Raw genomic sequence first — 15085 nt, 5'->3', positions numbered from 1 at the left:
TTCAGTCGTATTTAAATTAATTCATGATTTTAATTTTAGTAAAATAATTAGAATAAATAAAATTTATTATAATTACAATATTCAAAATTAAAATCCAAGAAAATAATTTAAATTATTAATTTTAAAATTAATTAAAATTACGTGAACTGAAATTTTCAAATTAAACATTCAAAACGATCTTTAATCGTAACGCAAACACCCTACGCGTTGCAAGCCCATGGGCCGCACGCACACAGCCATTGCTGGCCATGTGCGCGCAGCCCATGCGCTCGTCGCATAGCTGCTGCATCCCCATCGCAAGCCTCCGCACGCATTGGTGCTCGCTGCGCGCGCCAGCGCTCATCGCACGCGAGCTATCGCTCGCAGTGCGCGCGCGACATCGCTCGCTGGGCGCGCGAGCCATCGCTCGCTGTGCGCGCGACATCGCTCGCTGGGCGGGCGACATCGCTCGCTGTGCGCGCGAGCAATGCTGGGCGCAGCGCTCGTGGCACGCGAGCTTGCGCTCGCTGCGCGCGAGGCTGCGCGCTCTTGTGCGAGGCAGCGCGCGTTGTGGCGCAGCTCGCTTGCTGCCCACACGCGACTGCCTTGGCTCGCCCTTCGCCCATGCCCATTCGTCCATTGCTCGTGGCACACGACACAAGGCAGGGCTGCTGCCTTGTGCTCGTGCACTACGCCCTTGCTCATTGCATTCGTGCCGCACGGGCGACGAGCTCCCTTGCTCGTCGTCGCATGCCCGCATTATACAACACCCCTTAAGGGTAACACGAAGCGTCCATTGCTTCGTGCGTGCAAGTTTTATGAACGAATCGCATAAAAATTTAAAATTTATATTTAAAATTAATGACAAATTAATAAATAATATTAATTTCATAATTTTAGGGCGAAAAATCGAAAACTTATTATCCAATTGATTTCCGATTGTTATGGATTCAAGTCTAGGTCATAAAAATTTAAAATTTATCATAAATTTACAATTTTTATGGTGGTTTTTAATCATAGGTTTCTAATTAAATTACAATTAATTATGAAAATCAAATTAATTCTAAATTATTCTAATTTTCAACAAATTAATCATAATTACAAATTAGATTGCATAATTAACAAGACTAGGCATTCAAACTTGTTAAACATATGCAGTAGGTCAATCAAAAATTCAAGATTTATCAACAAGAATCGCAAATATTTAATTTAACATCTTAAATTTACGAAATTTTGCATTCGAAAAACTAAAACCTTCGAAAAGTCATAGTTAGGCTTCGAATTTGAGAATTCTGGGTTCGGCAGAAAAAAACTACTTTTGTCAAAATTTTAGAGTGCCTTTTACATGCGGAATTGACACAAAAATCACTCAATTCGGATGAGTAACGAAGAAACTGCCGAAAAACTGCGTACGTATAATTAAATAAACGCAATTTGCAATTAATTAACAATTACGAAAATTAATCACCCCTTTTAATTCTTGCAAATTTGTAATATTTAACCATGTTCATGCAATTTAGATTATGAAAATAATAAGGGGCTCTGATACCACTGTTAGGTTATGATACATATGACATTACATAGATCATGCGGAAACAACCATTAACCCAGGACAACATATTATTTACACATAATCATATAGCATAATTTAGATGCATACTCTTTGTTGCGTGCCCTCCCTAGCTGCGCCCGAACCGAACAAGAACAAGTCTTTAGGACTCCAAGTGTCGTCCCTCCGTAGATAGTCCACAGCACGTCCGGATCCGCCTTAAGATTGACCAACTAGAATCGCCCTTAAGGTACTAGAAAATTTCGGCACTTTTATGAGCAAGATGTGTGTTTTAATTTTCTCTCAAAAACTCACTTTTTGAATACTTTTAAACTTGTTATAAATTGTGAGCCCTAGCCTCATATTTATAGGGGTATGGAAAGGGAATCGAAATCCTATTCAGATACAAATTAATTAAACCTAGAATCCTACAAGAACTCTAATTTAATTAATTTATCAAATAGAATTAGGAATTTAATCATTAACCGAACTCTTCATGTTTTAGGAAACGTGCACGAACACAAACACTTGCACACACACGCACGGCAGCCACGATGGGCCCCATGCGTGCGCGCGAGCAGCAGCCCACGCAGCGCCCGCGCGCGCTGCGCGCTGCGCGTGCTGTGCGCGCTGTGCGCGCTGCGCAGCCTGCTGGGCCTGGCCTTGCGCTGGGCCTGGCGTGGCTGTTTGTGCGGCGCGCTTGGCTTGCTGGGCGATGGCCTGGCTTCGTGCTGGGCCTCGTCCGGCAGGCCTCCTCCGATGCTTATTCGTACCATACGCTTCCGATTAAATTCCCGGTTCCGGAATTCATTTCCGATACGAACAATATTTAATATTTCCGATTCCGGAATTAATTTCCGTTTCGAACAAATATTTAATATTTCCGTTTCCGGAATTATTTTCCGATTCCGGTAATATTTCCGATTCTGACAATATTTCCGTTTCCGGCAATATTTCCGATTCTGGCAATATTTCCATTTCCGATAATATTTTCCGATACGTACCATGTTTCCGTTTCCGGCAACATCTACGACTTGGATAATATTTATATTTCCGATACGATCCATATTTCCGTTTCCGGCAATATCATCGTTTCCGGAGTATTCATTTATTGCCTGTGACGATCTTAGCTCCCACTGAAACCAAGATCCGTCGGTTCCGAATATTCATAGATGGAGTATTTAATGCCATTAAATACTTGATCCGTTTACATACTATTTGTGTGACCCTACGGGTTCAGTCAAGAGTAAGCTGTGGATTAATATCATTAATTCCACTTGAACTGAAGCGGCCTCTAGCTAGGCATTCAGCTCACTTGATCTCACTGAATTATTAACTTGTTAATTAATACTGAACCGCATTTATTAGACTTAACATAGAATGCATACTTGGACCAAGGGCATTATTTCCTTCACTCGTACCTATAGTTTTAAGACTGTGAAAGCTCGTCCTGATCGAAAGCGAAAGGAAGTTCTTCCCCGTTCCAGTGTCAGGCCTAAAAAGGTTCCTAACATGAAGGGGCCTGCTATTGTTAAAAGAAATGCAAGCTCTCGCGGAGATCGTCGCCGGAACAATGTATGGGTTAGGAAGGCTCAGCCGCCTGTAGAAACAGTGGCTAGTCCAGTTGATGATAGTAATCCTTCTCCCACCACTGTTTGTGCCCTTGAGGCTGAGCGGGCTATAACTGAGAATGTTTCTAAAGCTTTGGCATCTTTGGAAGTTAGTGTCCAGGAGCCAGTTCTTATGGAGATTGATATTGGGGCAGTGCAGAAGACTATGGGGGTGGATCCTGCGAACATTGCTCTCTTCAAGACTTTATTTGATGACCCGGAAAAACTAGAGTAGTGTAGTTCTTTGCTAGGGTGTAGGTGCCCTCTGTTTATTTCAGTTGTGTTTGTTTTTATTCCTAGCACTTTGTTTTCCTTCTTATTATATTTTAATAAAGGCGTATTTTTAGTTCCTATTCAATTTTGTTTATATGTCTAACACTTTTTTTACACAAAGAATATAATTTTTTATTATTATTTGGACCGAATCCTTGGTAAGGATTGCCTACGTATCTTGTCAGAATCAGGTCGCGCGTAGTTCTTAGCTTTAGAATAAGTTCTAGTATGCCGGATTTCGGTAGATATGTCCTGAAGTGGAAACATATTACTTAATCGGTCAAATGAGTGAAGTATTTGCCATTATTTTCATTTGCCGTTTTCCATAGGTTGCGTAAAATTCGACCAATTTGTTGGTAAACCTATTTAGATACGTACTGTACCCCCCAAGTGTTCGTTATTTTTCCGTTGTGTGCGGATAAAATGACGGGCACTTTTTGAAAAAAGGAAAACTTTTGGCAGGCAGAGAGTTTCAACGCCCAGGCTGGGGCGTCGGAAATTTTGGCGCCCAGCCCTGGGCGCTGAAAATAACTTGGGCGGTCAATTTTGACGTTTTTGCTTCACATGTTCTTGCGTTTATTTCTATTTTGTTTTTTGTGCCTTGATATTTTGCTTCGTAGTTAAAGTTAATTTTGAGGCTATTTTGGAGGCTTTTTTTACTGTTAGCGTGAAACGCATTTTTGTCCAGATTAATTTTTTCTATTGGTGACTCAAAACAGTTTTGAAAATGGAGTTAGGGTGCGGAACTTATGAAGATCTTTGTGGAGGGTATGATGGAATCTATGTGAAACCGCTGTTGGTGGATTCTATGTTTTATGAATTTATTTTTTTTGGTAACATTTGCATTTGTTTTAAATTTTTGATTTCTTTTTTATTTTGGGTTGCATGGATTGGCTCTTATGATGGTTGGCTTTTTGAGGATGGGATAGTGTGGTTTATTTTGTGGGTTTCGGGAACTGGTTCACATGGCATTATTTCAAAACCGAGTGGGCTTTGTTTGTTGGGCCTATAGTGGGCCGCTTCTTCTTTTTTTTTTTTTTTGCAAGTACATTTGGTGTTTATTTAGTGTTAGAATAAAATTTTTAGGAGAAATATTACGCCTTTATTGATTTGAAAAGTAAGGAAAACACACTGAAATAAAACTGACCCATATTCTAAAGGGCCTTAGGACCATCTAAAGTCTCTATTATTTTTTCTTATCAATCTAAAGAAATACTAATGGTGCTCTATATGGCTCAAGCCTGGGGTTTAGTCTCATAAAACTTCGGTCCTTCACCGGTACTCATCTTGAATCCTATTCCTTTTGCGTTGACCCACTGATATGTCTTCCCCCATCCGTTCCCGACCTCTTCTAGTGTTGATGCAGGAGAGATTAACCGGGTTGGATCGAAACCTTCATCTTGTAAAGCTAGGGTAGTCATCACAGTCTCGTTCTCCATAGGCCTCGATTCGTTAAACAATGTCCATAGAGCCTGGTTGTCCAATATTTCAGCTGTTTTAGTCTTGGTGAGGTGGGGTGCCTCATCCAAGGTGTGGCAGTCATGGAAAATTTCAAATCCGGGTTTTAGCAAGCCATCCTGAACGAAGGGTTCAGGGAAATCACAGCATGGGTGTTCTTCTCCTTCCCGAACAAACATCCCGTTAAGGGTCCTTTGATATGGGGGAAGGAGGGTGGTTTGTTTGGCTTTGTTAAGGCGTAGCCTAGATAGGCGGTCAGCAATATCTTCCTCCGTTGGTTCATAACCTAAGCCAAAGGGAGTAGATTTGTCGGGAAAAGGATGGGATGTGCATTCCTTCTTCCTTATGCCCAACGGGGTTCCTGGGAAATAACCTTGAGCCAACAGCATTCTAGGGATGACTCGGGATGCATGCGGGTCTAGGAATGCTGGATCATAATCTTCGATGAACTGGATTGCTTCTTCCATTTGAAACCCATAAAGGTCATCTGCAGTTTCTGCCGTTCCAACCATGGTACAACTGACGTCGAGAGGAGGGGCGCGGATTTCTAGTATTACCCCGTTATGTTTAAGTTTAACCATTTGGTGCAAGGTTGAAGCCACACCTCCTAAGTCATGGAGCCAAGGTCGCCCCAAGAGGAGGTTAAAAGTGGGCTTGATGTCGATTATTTGAAACTCCGTGGTGCGTGCCACAGGCCCAGTTTGTATGGTAAGGTTGATTTTTCCCAACACAGGCCTTCGGGAGTTATCATAAGCTCGTACCCCTTGTGAGGAGGTTTGGAAGTCATCGCTTCCTAGCCCCAAGCAATGGGCGGATCGCAATGGGCAGACATTAACCGCCGAACCATTATCTACGAGCGCTAGGGGGATGTTTTGTCCTTTGCATCCAACCACTAAGTAAAGGGCTTTATTGTGAGCACCCCCCTCTTTGGGTAAGTCTTTATCAGTGAAAACTATGGCCTTTTCCCCAGCATCTCTCGTGACATGGCTAACCAATGAGTCAGGTGTGATATCTGTGGGTACTGAGATGAGGTCAAGTGAGCGAATAAGCTTTTCGCGATGTTCCTTTGAAGTACACATAAGATCCCAGATGGTAATCTCAGCCTTGGTTCTTTTCAGTTGTTTCAGGAGAGGATTTTCAATGACTTCCGCGACAGTGGCGTGCCGCCCGTTCTCAGGAGTTTGCCTAACCGGGATGTCGTCCATAGGAGGTGGGTGAATATCCGGTTGGTATATCCTTCCGGATCGGGTGAGGTTGTCGACCTCGGGCTCCTGAGGGGTGGTGTCAATGAGAGCATACCCGGGCCAAGTTTCAGTGAAGAGGTCCTGGCCCGAGACTTGAGATAGGTAAATATCTTCAGCATCATCGTTCCACACACCGCACACTTCCCCCTCGATTCGATCCATAGGTACCACAGCGAGTGGTGCACCTTGAGGTGTAATATACACCGTGGGGTCGAAATTCTCTGGTTGGTCGAGAGAGATGTGACAAGAGCCGAGTGGGCTCTTGTTGTTGTTGGGTTTGCCAACGTTAGGGAGAGGTATTACTTCATCCTCTATCATGTCCTGGATCGTATGTTTTAGATGCCAGCAGTTTTCAGTGTCATGCCCATTTCCTTGATGGAATTTGCAGTAAGTACCTTCGACCCAATATTTGTTTTTGACAGGAGGGTCACGGGTGGGGCCTATAGGTCTCAACTTTCCTTGATTGGTTATTCTTTCAAAGGCTTGTACCAAAGTTGACCCGAGTGGGGCAAACTTTCGGTCTCGGGCCCATCTTACAGGGTATTTTCGGGCAGGAGCCTCTTCTACAGCATGGACTTCTTGGGCTTGGGATGTGTTACCCCGATTATAGGTGTTGGTCTTATATGCAGGTTTGCTCTGTATGGTTTTGGCGAGGTCGTCCTCGATTTTTATTCCCACATCATAAACCCTTTTGAAAGTGTCGAGTCCCAGGTACCTAAGGTGTTGTCTGTAAGCCGGGTCCAAGTTGTCAATGAATTTTTGGACCAATTCTGTTTCGGGAGGCCTATTGATTAGCTGGGCCGCCTGGTCCCTCCATCTAGCAAAGTAGGTTGTGAAACCCTCATTTTTCTTTTGGAAGAGAACTTCCAGCTCGTGCATGGTGACTTGGAAATCCATGTTCGACGAGTATTGCTTGATGAAGACATTGACAAAGTCTTCCCAAGTGGGGAAGAGCTTAGGGTCCTGGTGATAGTACCATTTGAGCGGCACAGGTTCCAAGGACAAAGGAAAGGCAGGTAGGTACATGGACTTGTCCACGCCTTTCAAGTTCATGGTATTCACAAAGCTCAGTAGATGATCATGGGGGTTATCCGTGGCCTTGAACTTTGGTAAGTCAGATGAACTGAACTTTTCTGGTAATTTGCCAGAAAAAGGTTCAGGCTCGAGGGAGAAGTATTTGCTCCCCATGGTTTGCTGTAGGACCATTTTTTCAATCCTCTTCTCGTTTTCGAGGTCATTTTTGGCTTGTGCAGCCGCTAAGGCTTCATTTTCCATTTTCAGTTGGCCCATAAGGAGGTCGAAAAAGCGCGAGGCTAATGCGTGACCTTGTCCCTCGTGGGTGTGACGATTCTTTTTTATTCAATCAAGTGTAATTGGATTTCCTGTAAGTATACACCCAATTGACTAGTAATATAGGAGTCGCCATTCAGTTTTTAACAACAATGAGAAAAACTGACAAAATCCAGTTATCGTGACATAAAGGGAGTGCAATTATGTTTGACCACGACGGCCGTAGGTTCCCTTGTGATCCCTGGTGTGGGGATCTCTCAATATACACCCGCAAGGTAGAGATTGAGGGTTCGGGGGACTGTAACTACCGAGAGGAGTAATTCGCTCGTCGATAACTCCAAAGGCAGGATATCCTTACTAGCTCAGCATAAATAATTGAAGGGACATGCGTTAACTATTAAACTAATCTGAATTGATTTTAGCAATATGCAACATATAATACTAATTCGATCGTGATTATCTGATTTAAATAGCATTAAGGGACCTAGCACGATAATCCGATTTCCCAAAAATATTATATTTGTTAGGCGTGATAGAACAATCATATTAGGTTAGTTTAACAGTTCATAAAAAGGGCGAGGAAAGCAGTTAAATCATCGAAAAGGGACACATTACGGCGCACCCTTGAGAGGTGCGTCACGGTTCTCAGAAAACTAACCACTTTGACTTTGCTATTTCTCCTTTTTATTTAACGAATCTCGATTATGGGACAGGATACGTTCTGTTCGATTTATGGATCGATTGCGACAGAACGCGTGAACAGTTTCGCAGCGAGAGGCTTAGGCTAAGGGGTTTAGAGTCAATACTCAGAGTATATTATGTGTGTTTCACGTCGAAACTAGGGGCCTATTTATAGGGAAGAGTTCGTGGAAAGATAGAATTGCAGAGTTCTAATCCGCAAAGAATTAGGAAAAGAAACGTACCCAGGTATTTTCAGCGCCCAGGCCTGGGCGCCGAAGATTTCGGCGCCCAGAGCCAGGCGTTGAAAATAGGGTATGGGCAGTTTTTTGTTTAGTCAGATTCGGATTCTAAAATCCGTAGAGTTTGAGATTAATTTGAGTCTTTTAGCGCGTATCAATTTGTGACGGAATGCGTCTGGGCCCGTTACGAACTCTAGGCTCGTTCGGATTTAAATTAATACGTAACTCTTATTTCCGAATCCTATTAGGAATAGGATTCTCGCAGTTTTCTATCTCATTTAGGATTTATGTTGGAGTGCAACACCTAATTCTGACAGGTTTCTATCTTTTATGACTTGCCACTTTTAGAAGCTACCTTTTACGGCAGTTACTATTTTTAGCAGGTTTCCATAAATAGCAGGTTTCTATAAATTGCAGGTTTCGGGTGAAATGAAAAGGGGAATTGAGATTCGTTTATTTTATAGGAGATGCGTTTGTCAAGTGGAGATTTATGTTTTCATCATCGAACCTTTCCCTTTCGGGAATGGGGACAAAAGTAGGTGTCTACAGAACCGCATTTATTAGACTTAATATTATATGCATACTTGGACCAAGGGCATTATTTCCTTCAACGTATACTTTCTCATAAACGTTTTTTAATATATAGTATAGATTTCCCCTTCTTAAACTCTGTTGCGATGAAAATGCACCACTTAAGAAAATATGGAGGAGGTTTACTACAACAACAATAACAAAACAAGGTAAAATTGATTTAAATAATCCAACCTTTTGACGATTTTTCATTAATAACCCAACCTTTGGATTATTACGGAGTATATAATAACCCAATCTTTAAATTATTATCTAATAATGCAACCTTTACATCCCATTAACTTTTATTGCACCTAAATGACCTCTTACCCCGTCTCTCTTTTACCAAAAAGGGGAAAAAAGATCTTATTTAAAAACAGAATAATTGTTTTTTTAAAAAAAAATCAGGTTAAACTCCTCCCCTCACTTGCCCATTTCCTCGTCTCTTTCCCTTGTCTCCCCCACATGACTAATCACCACCACCGTTGACCATTCGAATTGTCTTCATCGTGCTATCAGATACTCAAAAGTCAGATTCACACAACCCAACAAATACTCGATGCCCATTTTCACAAGCCCCAAGAATCAAATTCTGGAAAAAATAATTTAGGGTTCATGTTCAAATAGTTTAGGGAAAACTTTGAACAATTCTTGTTTGCATTTGAAGATGAATTCATGCATTTGCTGTTTAATTTATATCAAGTTAATCTTGTTTTACAATTTGGTGAAATTAAAGTTTACATTCAACCAAATTAAATTGGGGAAATAATTAGGGTATATATTTTGGGTGGGATGCAGATACTTCGTATTAACCAACATGCAGTGTCGCTGGGTGTTGAAGTTCGTCTTTCATGATGGTTATTGCGGCATTGATGGAGATGGTTACTAGTTGCTACTGCTTTTGTATTAGTTTTCTTCTAATTTTTTGTGTCAACCGTGTATGCTTATGCGAGAAAAGAAGAGATAGAAATTGAGAGTGACTAAATAGTGCATCAAAATAGTGGTTATTTTGATGATCAATGAAGATCATAATGAAAATGGTGGCCAGAGTGAGGAGGAGAGATAGTCGATGTTGGTGGTGAGGAAGGATAAAAAAAATGATAATGTTGGTTGAGAAAGGAGGACAAAGAGAGGGGGTTTGCAGAAACTGAAAAGTAATGAGGAATCAACGAGGAAGAAAATACGAAAAAATTAGGAAGAAAGAAGGCAGAAACCATACAAAAAAATTATAATTTTAAAAATAAATTATAACGAATGGTTGTGTGACACGTGTATAGGTTACCTAATATATTGGGTTGGTGACCGATTGGTTGCAATAAAAGCTAATGGGATGCAAATGTTGAATTATCAGATAATAATTTTGTGATTTACCACCCACAAAAAATCTAAATTTGTGTTTTACCACTTAAAAATCTCAAACTTTTATTATACCACCTAATTTGTTTTTAAAATATTCGTTTTACCACCTTTTAATAGTAAATTTAACGGAATTGTTATTGAACACACTTCAAAAGCTAGTATAACATGTCCCTTAAAAATTCCACAATGTTTTAAGCATGTTGTATAATATAAGTTTATAATTTGATAAATTTGGAGATTTGAAGTGCAAAAATGGGGGGTGAGAATTTAAGCATAGTAAATAAGAAGGTGAAAAATTGAATGAGAAGGAGTTAAAAAGATAATAACATAATTTGGGTAAAGAGAAGCTTAATTTGTGGGTTCCACGAACGTTGTCGTTAACTTGCAGGTAAAAGGTGGTAAAATGAATTTTTATTTATATTTATAGGTGGTAAAATAAAAGTTTGAGAATTTTAGGTAGTAAAACACAAAATCGGTTCTTTTAAGGTACTAAAACACAAAATTTCCTAATAATTCAAAGGAAATTTTGGTATTTACTACCTTTAAAATACACCACTTTTGTATTTACTACCTTATGAAATTTTTATTTTAAATTACTACCTTAAACTTCCAGATTCTTTTTATTTACTACCACTTTACAGTTTTCTCATTTTAAAATTAAGATATCTCCTTCGTTTCTTAATCGTTTAAAGTGATTCGAAGTTCATTATTTTCCTTTTTCTATAGGGATTTCATTGAGAACGTCATTTCAAAAAAAAATCGTTTGATAATTCATAACATTTTAAAATTTTAAAAATAATATTTGATTTGTTTAAACTTTTACGAAATGTTAAAAGGTAAGATCCCTATGGAATCCTTACATATAAATGAGAAGAATGAGCTTTGAATCACTTAAAATGATTAAGAAACGAAAAAGATATCTCAATTTTAAAATAAGAAAACTGTAAAACGGTAGTGATTACAAATAAAATGGAACTTTAAGGTAGTAATTTAAAATAAAATTTTCATAAGGTAGTAAATACAAAAGTGGTGTATTTTTAAGGTAGTAAATACCAAAAAATCCTAATTCAAAGGTTGGATTATTAATGTAACATCGTGGAAATGTTGAATTATTTAAAACAAATTTTTTTTTTTTTTTAAGAAAAAGGGAGTAAGTAGCTTTACTCTTCAAGGATACTTTCATGCGAAGCTCGTCTGAATAAATTCATTCAAATACCTCGCCGCCATGGCCCACCATAATGACGCCATCTACCAAAATCCACAAAAGTCTCTTCCTACTTTCTTGGTTAACCCACACCACCTTCCTCCTAATTCCTAAACCCCCAATCTCAATTTTCAACCCCAATAGCCGGAGCTCGTTTCTCTCCCAGAAATCAGCTCCGTGTCTTCTCTCTCCACCGCAAACACGATCTGACCACCTCCCAACTCCACCCTCCCTCCGCCCACCCGCTGTCCTCTCCACGGCAAACACGATCCTGACCACCTCCCAACTCCACCCTCCCTCCGCCCACTCGCTGTCCTCTCCACCCCTCAATTCCTCGAAACCCTAATCGATCAACCAATCGATTTTCAATCAATGGAATTCTTTACTCTTTAGGGTGTCCACCCCCATCTCCCTGCCACCTCTCTGACATCAACCTGTTTCGTATCTTATTCGATCTTTCAATCTTTTTCGTTATGGCGATCCGATACACCGTCGCTTTCTCCGCCACCATCGCGCAAAACATCGCTTCCTCCGCCACCTACCGTGTCACCAATTACCGATGTGTACACGAATTCGTCTCCAAACCCCGCCCTACTGTTGTTAATACACCTGCCATTTCAAACCCTAATCTTGAACCCTCGAAAAACTACAATCATCCCTATAATTGTAAGAATAGTCAACCGGATGCTCGCCGGTCGAAGCCGAGTTTTCCTCCTAGACAAAGAACGGCGTCATTTAGTACTTTCGCTGCGGAGCTGATTACTGGGAATAGTAGTAGTAGTAGTCCTGTTGTTTCTGGGCTGATCTCGCTTGTGAATGCCGCTGTCTTTGGAGGTTCAATTTCGGGTTCGATGGGGACAATGGGCGTTACGCCGCTTCGTGGCGCTTCGATAATCCCGTTTCTGCAGGTTTCGAAATGGCTTCCGTGTAATGAGCCTGCGTTGATGCGATCGACGAGTAGTGACGTTGATAGAGGAGGGACGTCGAATATTTTGGAGGAGAGTAAGATAAAGAAGAAGGTTGAGAGTAGGAATTCTGCTGCTGTGGATGTTTCTAAGGTGATTGCGCAACAGAAAGTGATCGATAGGAAGAGCTGGCTATCGAAAATGTTTAACTTCTCGTCCGATGATGCGAAGGCGGTTTTCACTGCTGTCACCGTTAATCTACTGTATAAGTCTTCCTTAGCTGAGCCTAGGTCTATTCCTTCATCTTCGATGTGCCCCACGCTTGATGTCGGTGACAGGATCTTGGCTGAGAAGGTAGTTTCTATACCGACTAAGAAATGTGATTATCTTGAATGTATTGGTAATTTGTTATATTGTTAGTTGAGTTTAAATTATAATATGACTTACAGTATATACAATTAGCTTAGTATGAATGATGATAATAGTAGTTCTTGAGTGGTTTACTTGATATATATTGTGCTGCTTTATATTAGTGTTCTGTACTGGTAGTGTTGCTGTATGGCATAAAGTTCAATGAACAGGATGATTTATTGATTTGAACCACGAACATTGTGATATACTGATATGAATAGAACTCAGGAAAGATTATGTTTACAAACTATTGAAATACAAAAACATAGATACTGGTTTATCATCTACTTGAGGTTCTATTGTATGAGTATTTTGTTGAGCCAAGAGGTTCGAATCGACAGGTTATTTGTTTTAAAGGTTGCCTTAAATGGAAGTTTCGTTACTTAGAACTCATACAATGCCATACCCTAAACATTTAACAATAAAATGCCCCCTAAACATTTAACAATGAAATGCCCCCTAAACATTTAACAATGAAATGCCCCCTAAACATTAAAGATCTATAGTATAGTATGATAATTAACTTGAATGCAAAAAAATGGAATGATAATTCACAGTTCCACACTAGATGAGCAGATGTGTGCTTTGTGTGAACTATTTGAAAGATTTGTTGAACATATACATTTTTTATGCATGAATAGAAGCTATAGGTTGTGATTTACACTAACCCCCTCCAGCTTCTTGAAGCATGATCTTTCTGTTTAAGTCTGATGGAGTTCTGGAGGTTATGAATTTTGAACTGTGTTCTTTTTTCCTTCCAGGTATCTTATATCTTCAGGGAGCCTGAGGTTTCTGATATAGTTATATTCAAAGCACCACCTATTCTTCAGGTACGGTATAAATTTGAGACACGGCATGTTGTGCAGAAAGATCCTCACTTCTGTTTGTACTTTGTAGTTTGTCAAGTAATTAACATTACAGTATTCCAATTTTTGCAGGAAATTGGGTTTGCTACCGGGGATGTGTTCATTAAAAGGATTGTAGCAAAGGCTGGTGACTGTGTTGAAGTGAGTATTTTCTATAGGTAATTGTACTCTATATGGTTTTACTTCTGTATATTTTGTTTGTTTGTATAACCTGTTCTGAATGAACTCTTGAACAGGTAAAAAATGGGCAGTTGCTAGTGAATGGTATTGTTCGTGAAGAAGAATTTATATTGGAGCCTTTAGCTTATGAAATGGAACCTGTGGTATGTTGAGGAGCTTTGACTTTTTCTAATTTACGGCGTATGTAACATTATCCTAAAACTTTCCATTTTGAATTCTCTAATGTGCCAATATATATGCAGATTGTGCCTGAAGGCTATGTCTTTGTGATGGGAGACAACCGCAACAACAGCTTCGACTCTCATAACTGGTAATGTTGCACCTCCTGTTATTTTGATACTTCGTATTGAAAGTATAGAGAGAATAACCTTGTGACACATGCCATTTCCATATATCGGCTTCATTCTGTTTTGTTGAAGTTTAAGATGTCTGCCTTCCGTTTGAGAAATTGTTGGGGGTATATTTGATGTTTTTGTGTTGTTGCTGAAATTATTTGGTAATCTGGCTTTTTTTTTACTACAGGGGTCCCCTACCTGTCAAAAACATTGTTGGCAGATCTGTATTTCGATACTGGCCTCCCACCAAATTGACAGACACTATATATGATCAACATGCGGAGAAATTTAATGTAGCTGTTTCATGACAAGTTTACCCATCCGCTTGTTATATAGAAGAATCTGAGGCGATGTCATTTTTAGTCCAAGGAAGGTGACGGACTTCACTTACATATTTTTTCAATAGTTTTTCTCTGATTACACCAACAAATGTGAATATTTTAATTGTTTGGGAGCTAATATGCTCCATATCAGCTCCCCTCGAAAAAAAAGAAACAAACTTTTTGCGATGGATTATGTTGTCTATCGTGTGACACCATCTCAATTGGTTTTTAATGGTTTGTTCATTTTTTATGACAAACACCTCCGTTTTGACTCTAAATATTGTTGATTAATGGTAATTTCCTTTCATATAACATGCTCGTTATCTTATACGTAGTATTTACTTGCATGAAAGGCTGCCGTCGTTGTTGAACATTGTTATTTCGTTGGGAATAATTATTGAGTAGTTAGCTCTGTTTGAGTTTGTCTTACATTTGAGTGGCAGAGGCAGGCTTTCTGTTTCAGAGGTGGCTGTGATATTACTGACTTACGGTTGAAATCAAATTAAAGTATTTTTTAAAAGGAAAAGTACACTGTAATTGGAATAGTTTTCTCTCAAGGTTGTATCCTAATTGATCTAACGTAGTCTATCAAGTAAAGGATCAATATTT

The 15085-nt window shown here is 39.8% G+C and overlaps 1 protein-coding gene across 1 annotated transcript; it reads left to right on the top strand.

Annotated features, from left to right (window-relative positions):
* The first annotated feature begins 11492 nt into the window (after nt 1-11492).
* On the top strand, nt 11493-14788 carry LOC110795540 (thylakoidal processing peptidase 1, chloroplastic). The gene is made up of 6 exons (XM_022000556.2): nt 11493-12715; nt 13534-13602; nt 13711-13779; nt 13875-13961; nt 14061-14128; nt 14341-14788. Exons 1-6 carry the CDS (start codon nt 11930-11932, stop codon nt 14459-14461), a joined length of 1200 nt encoding a protein of 399 aa, XP_021856248.1. The 5' UTR covers nt 11493-11929; the 3' UTR covers nt 14462-14788.
* The last annotated feature ends 297 nt before the right edge of the window (nt 14789-15085 follow it).

Source organism: Spinacia oleracea, chromosome 5 (assembly GCF_020520425.1).
Source record: "Spinacia oleracea cultivar Varoflay chromosome 5, BTI_SOV_V1, whole genome shotgun sequence".
NCBI classification, from domain to species: Eukaryota; Viridiplantae; Streptophyta; class Magnoliopsida; order Caryophyllales; family Amaranthaceae; genus Spinacia; species Spinacia oleracea.
This window is presented reverse-complemented; position numbering and strand designations above follow the sequence as displayed.

Excerpts from the sequence above, each read along its gene's own strand:
- LOC110795540 (XM_022000556.2), top strand. The coding sequence starts at position 11,930 with ATGGCGATCCGATACACCGTCGCTTTCTCCGCCACCATCGCGCAAAAC. Across the intron at positions 12,716-13,533 it reads ACAGGATCTTGGCTGAGAAG|GTATCTTATATCTTCAGGGA; the intron begins GTAGTTTCTATA and ends TTTTCCTTCCAG. Across the intron at positions 13,962-14,060 it reads CTTATGAAATGGAACCTGTG|ATTGTGCCTGAAGGCTATGT; the intron begins GTATGTTGAGGA and ends ATATATATGCAG.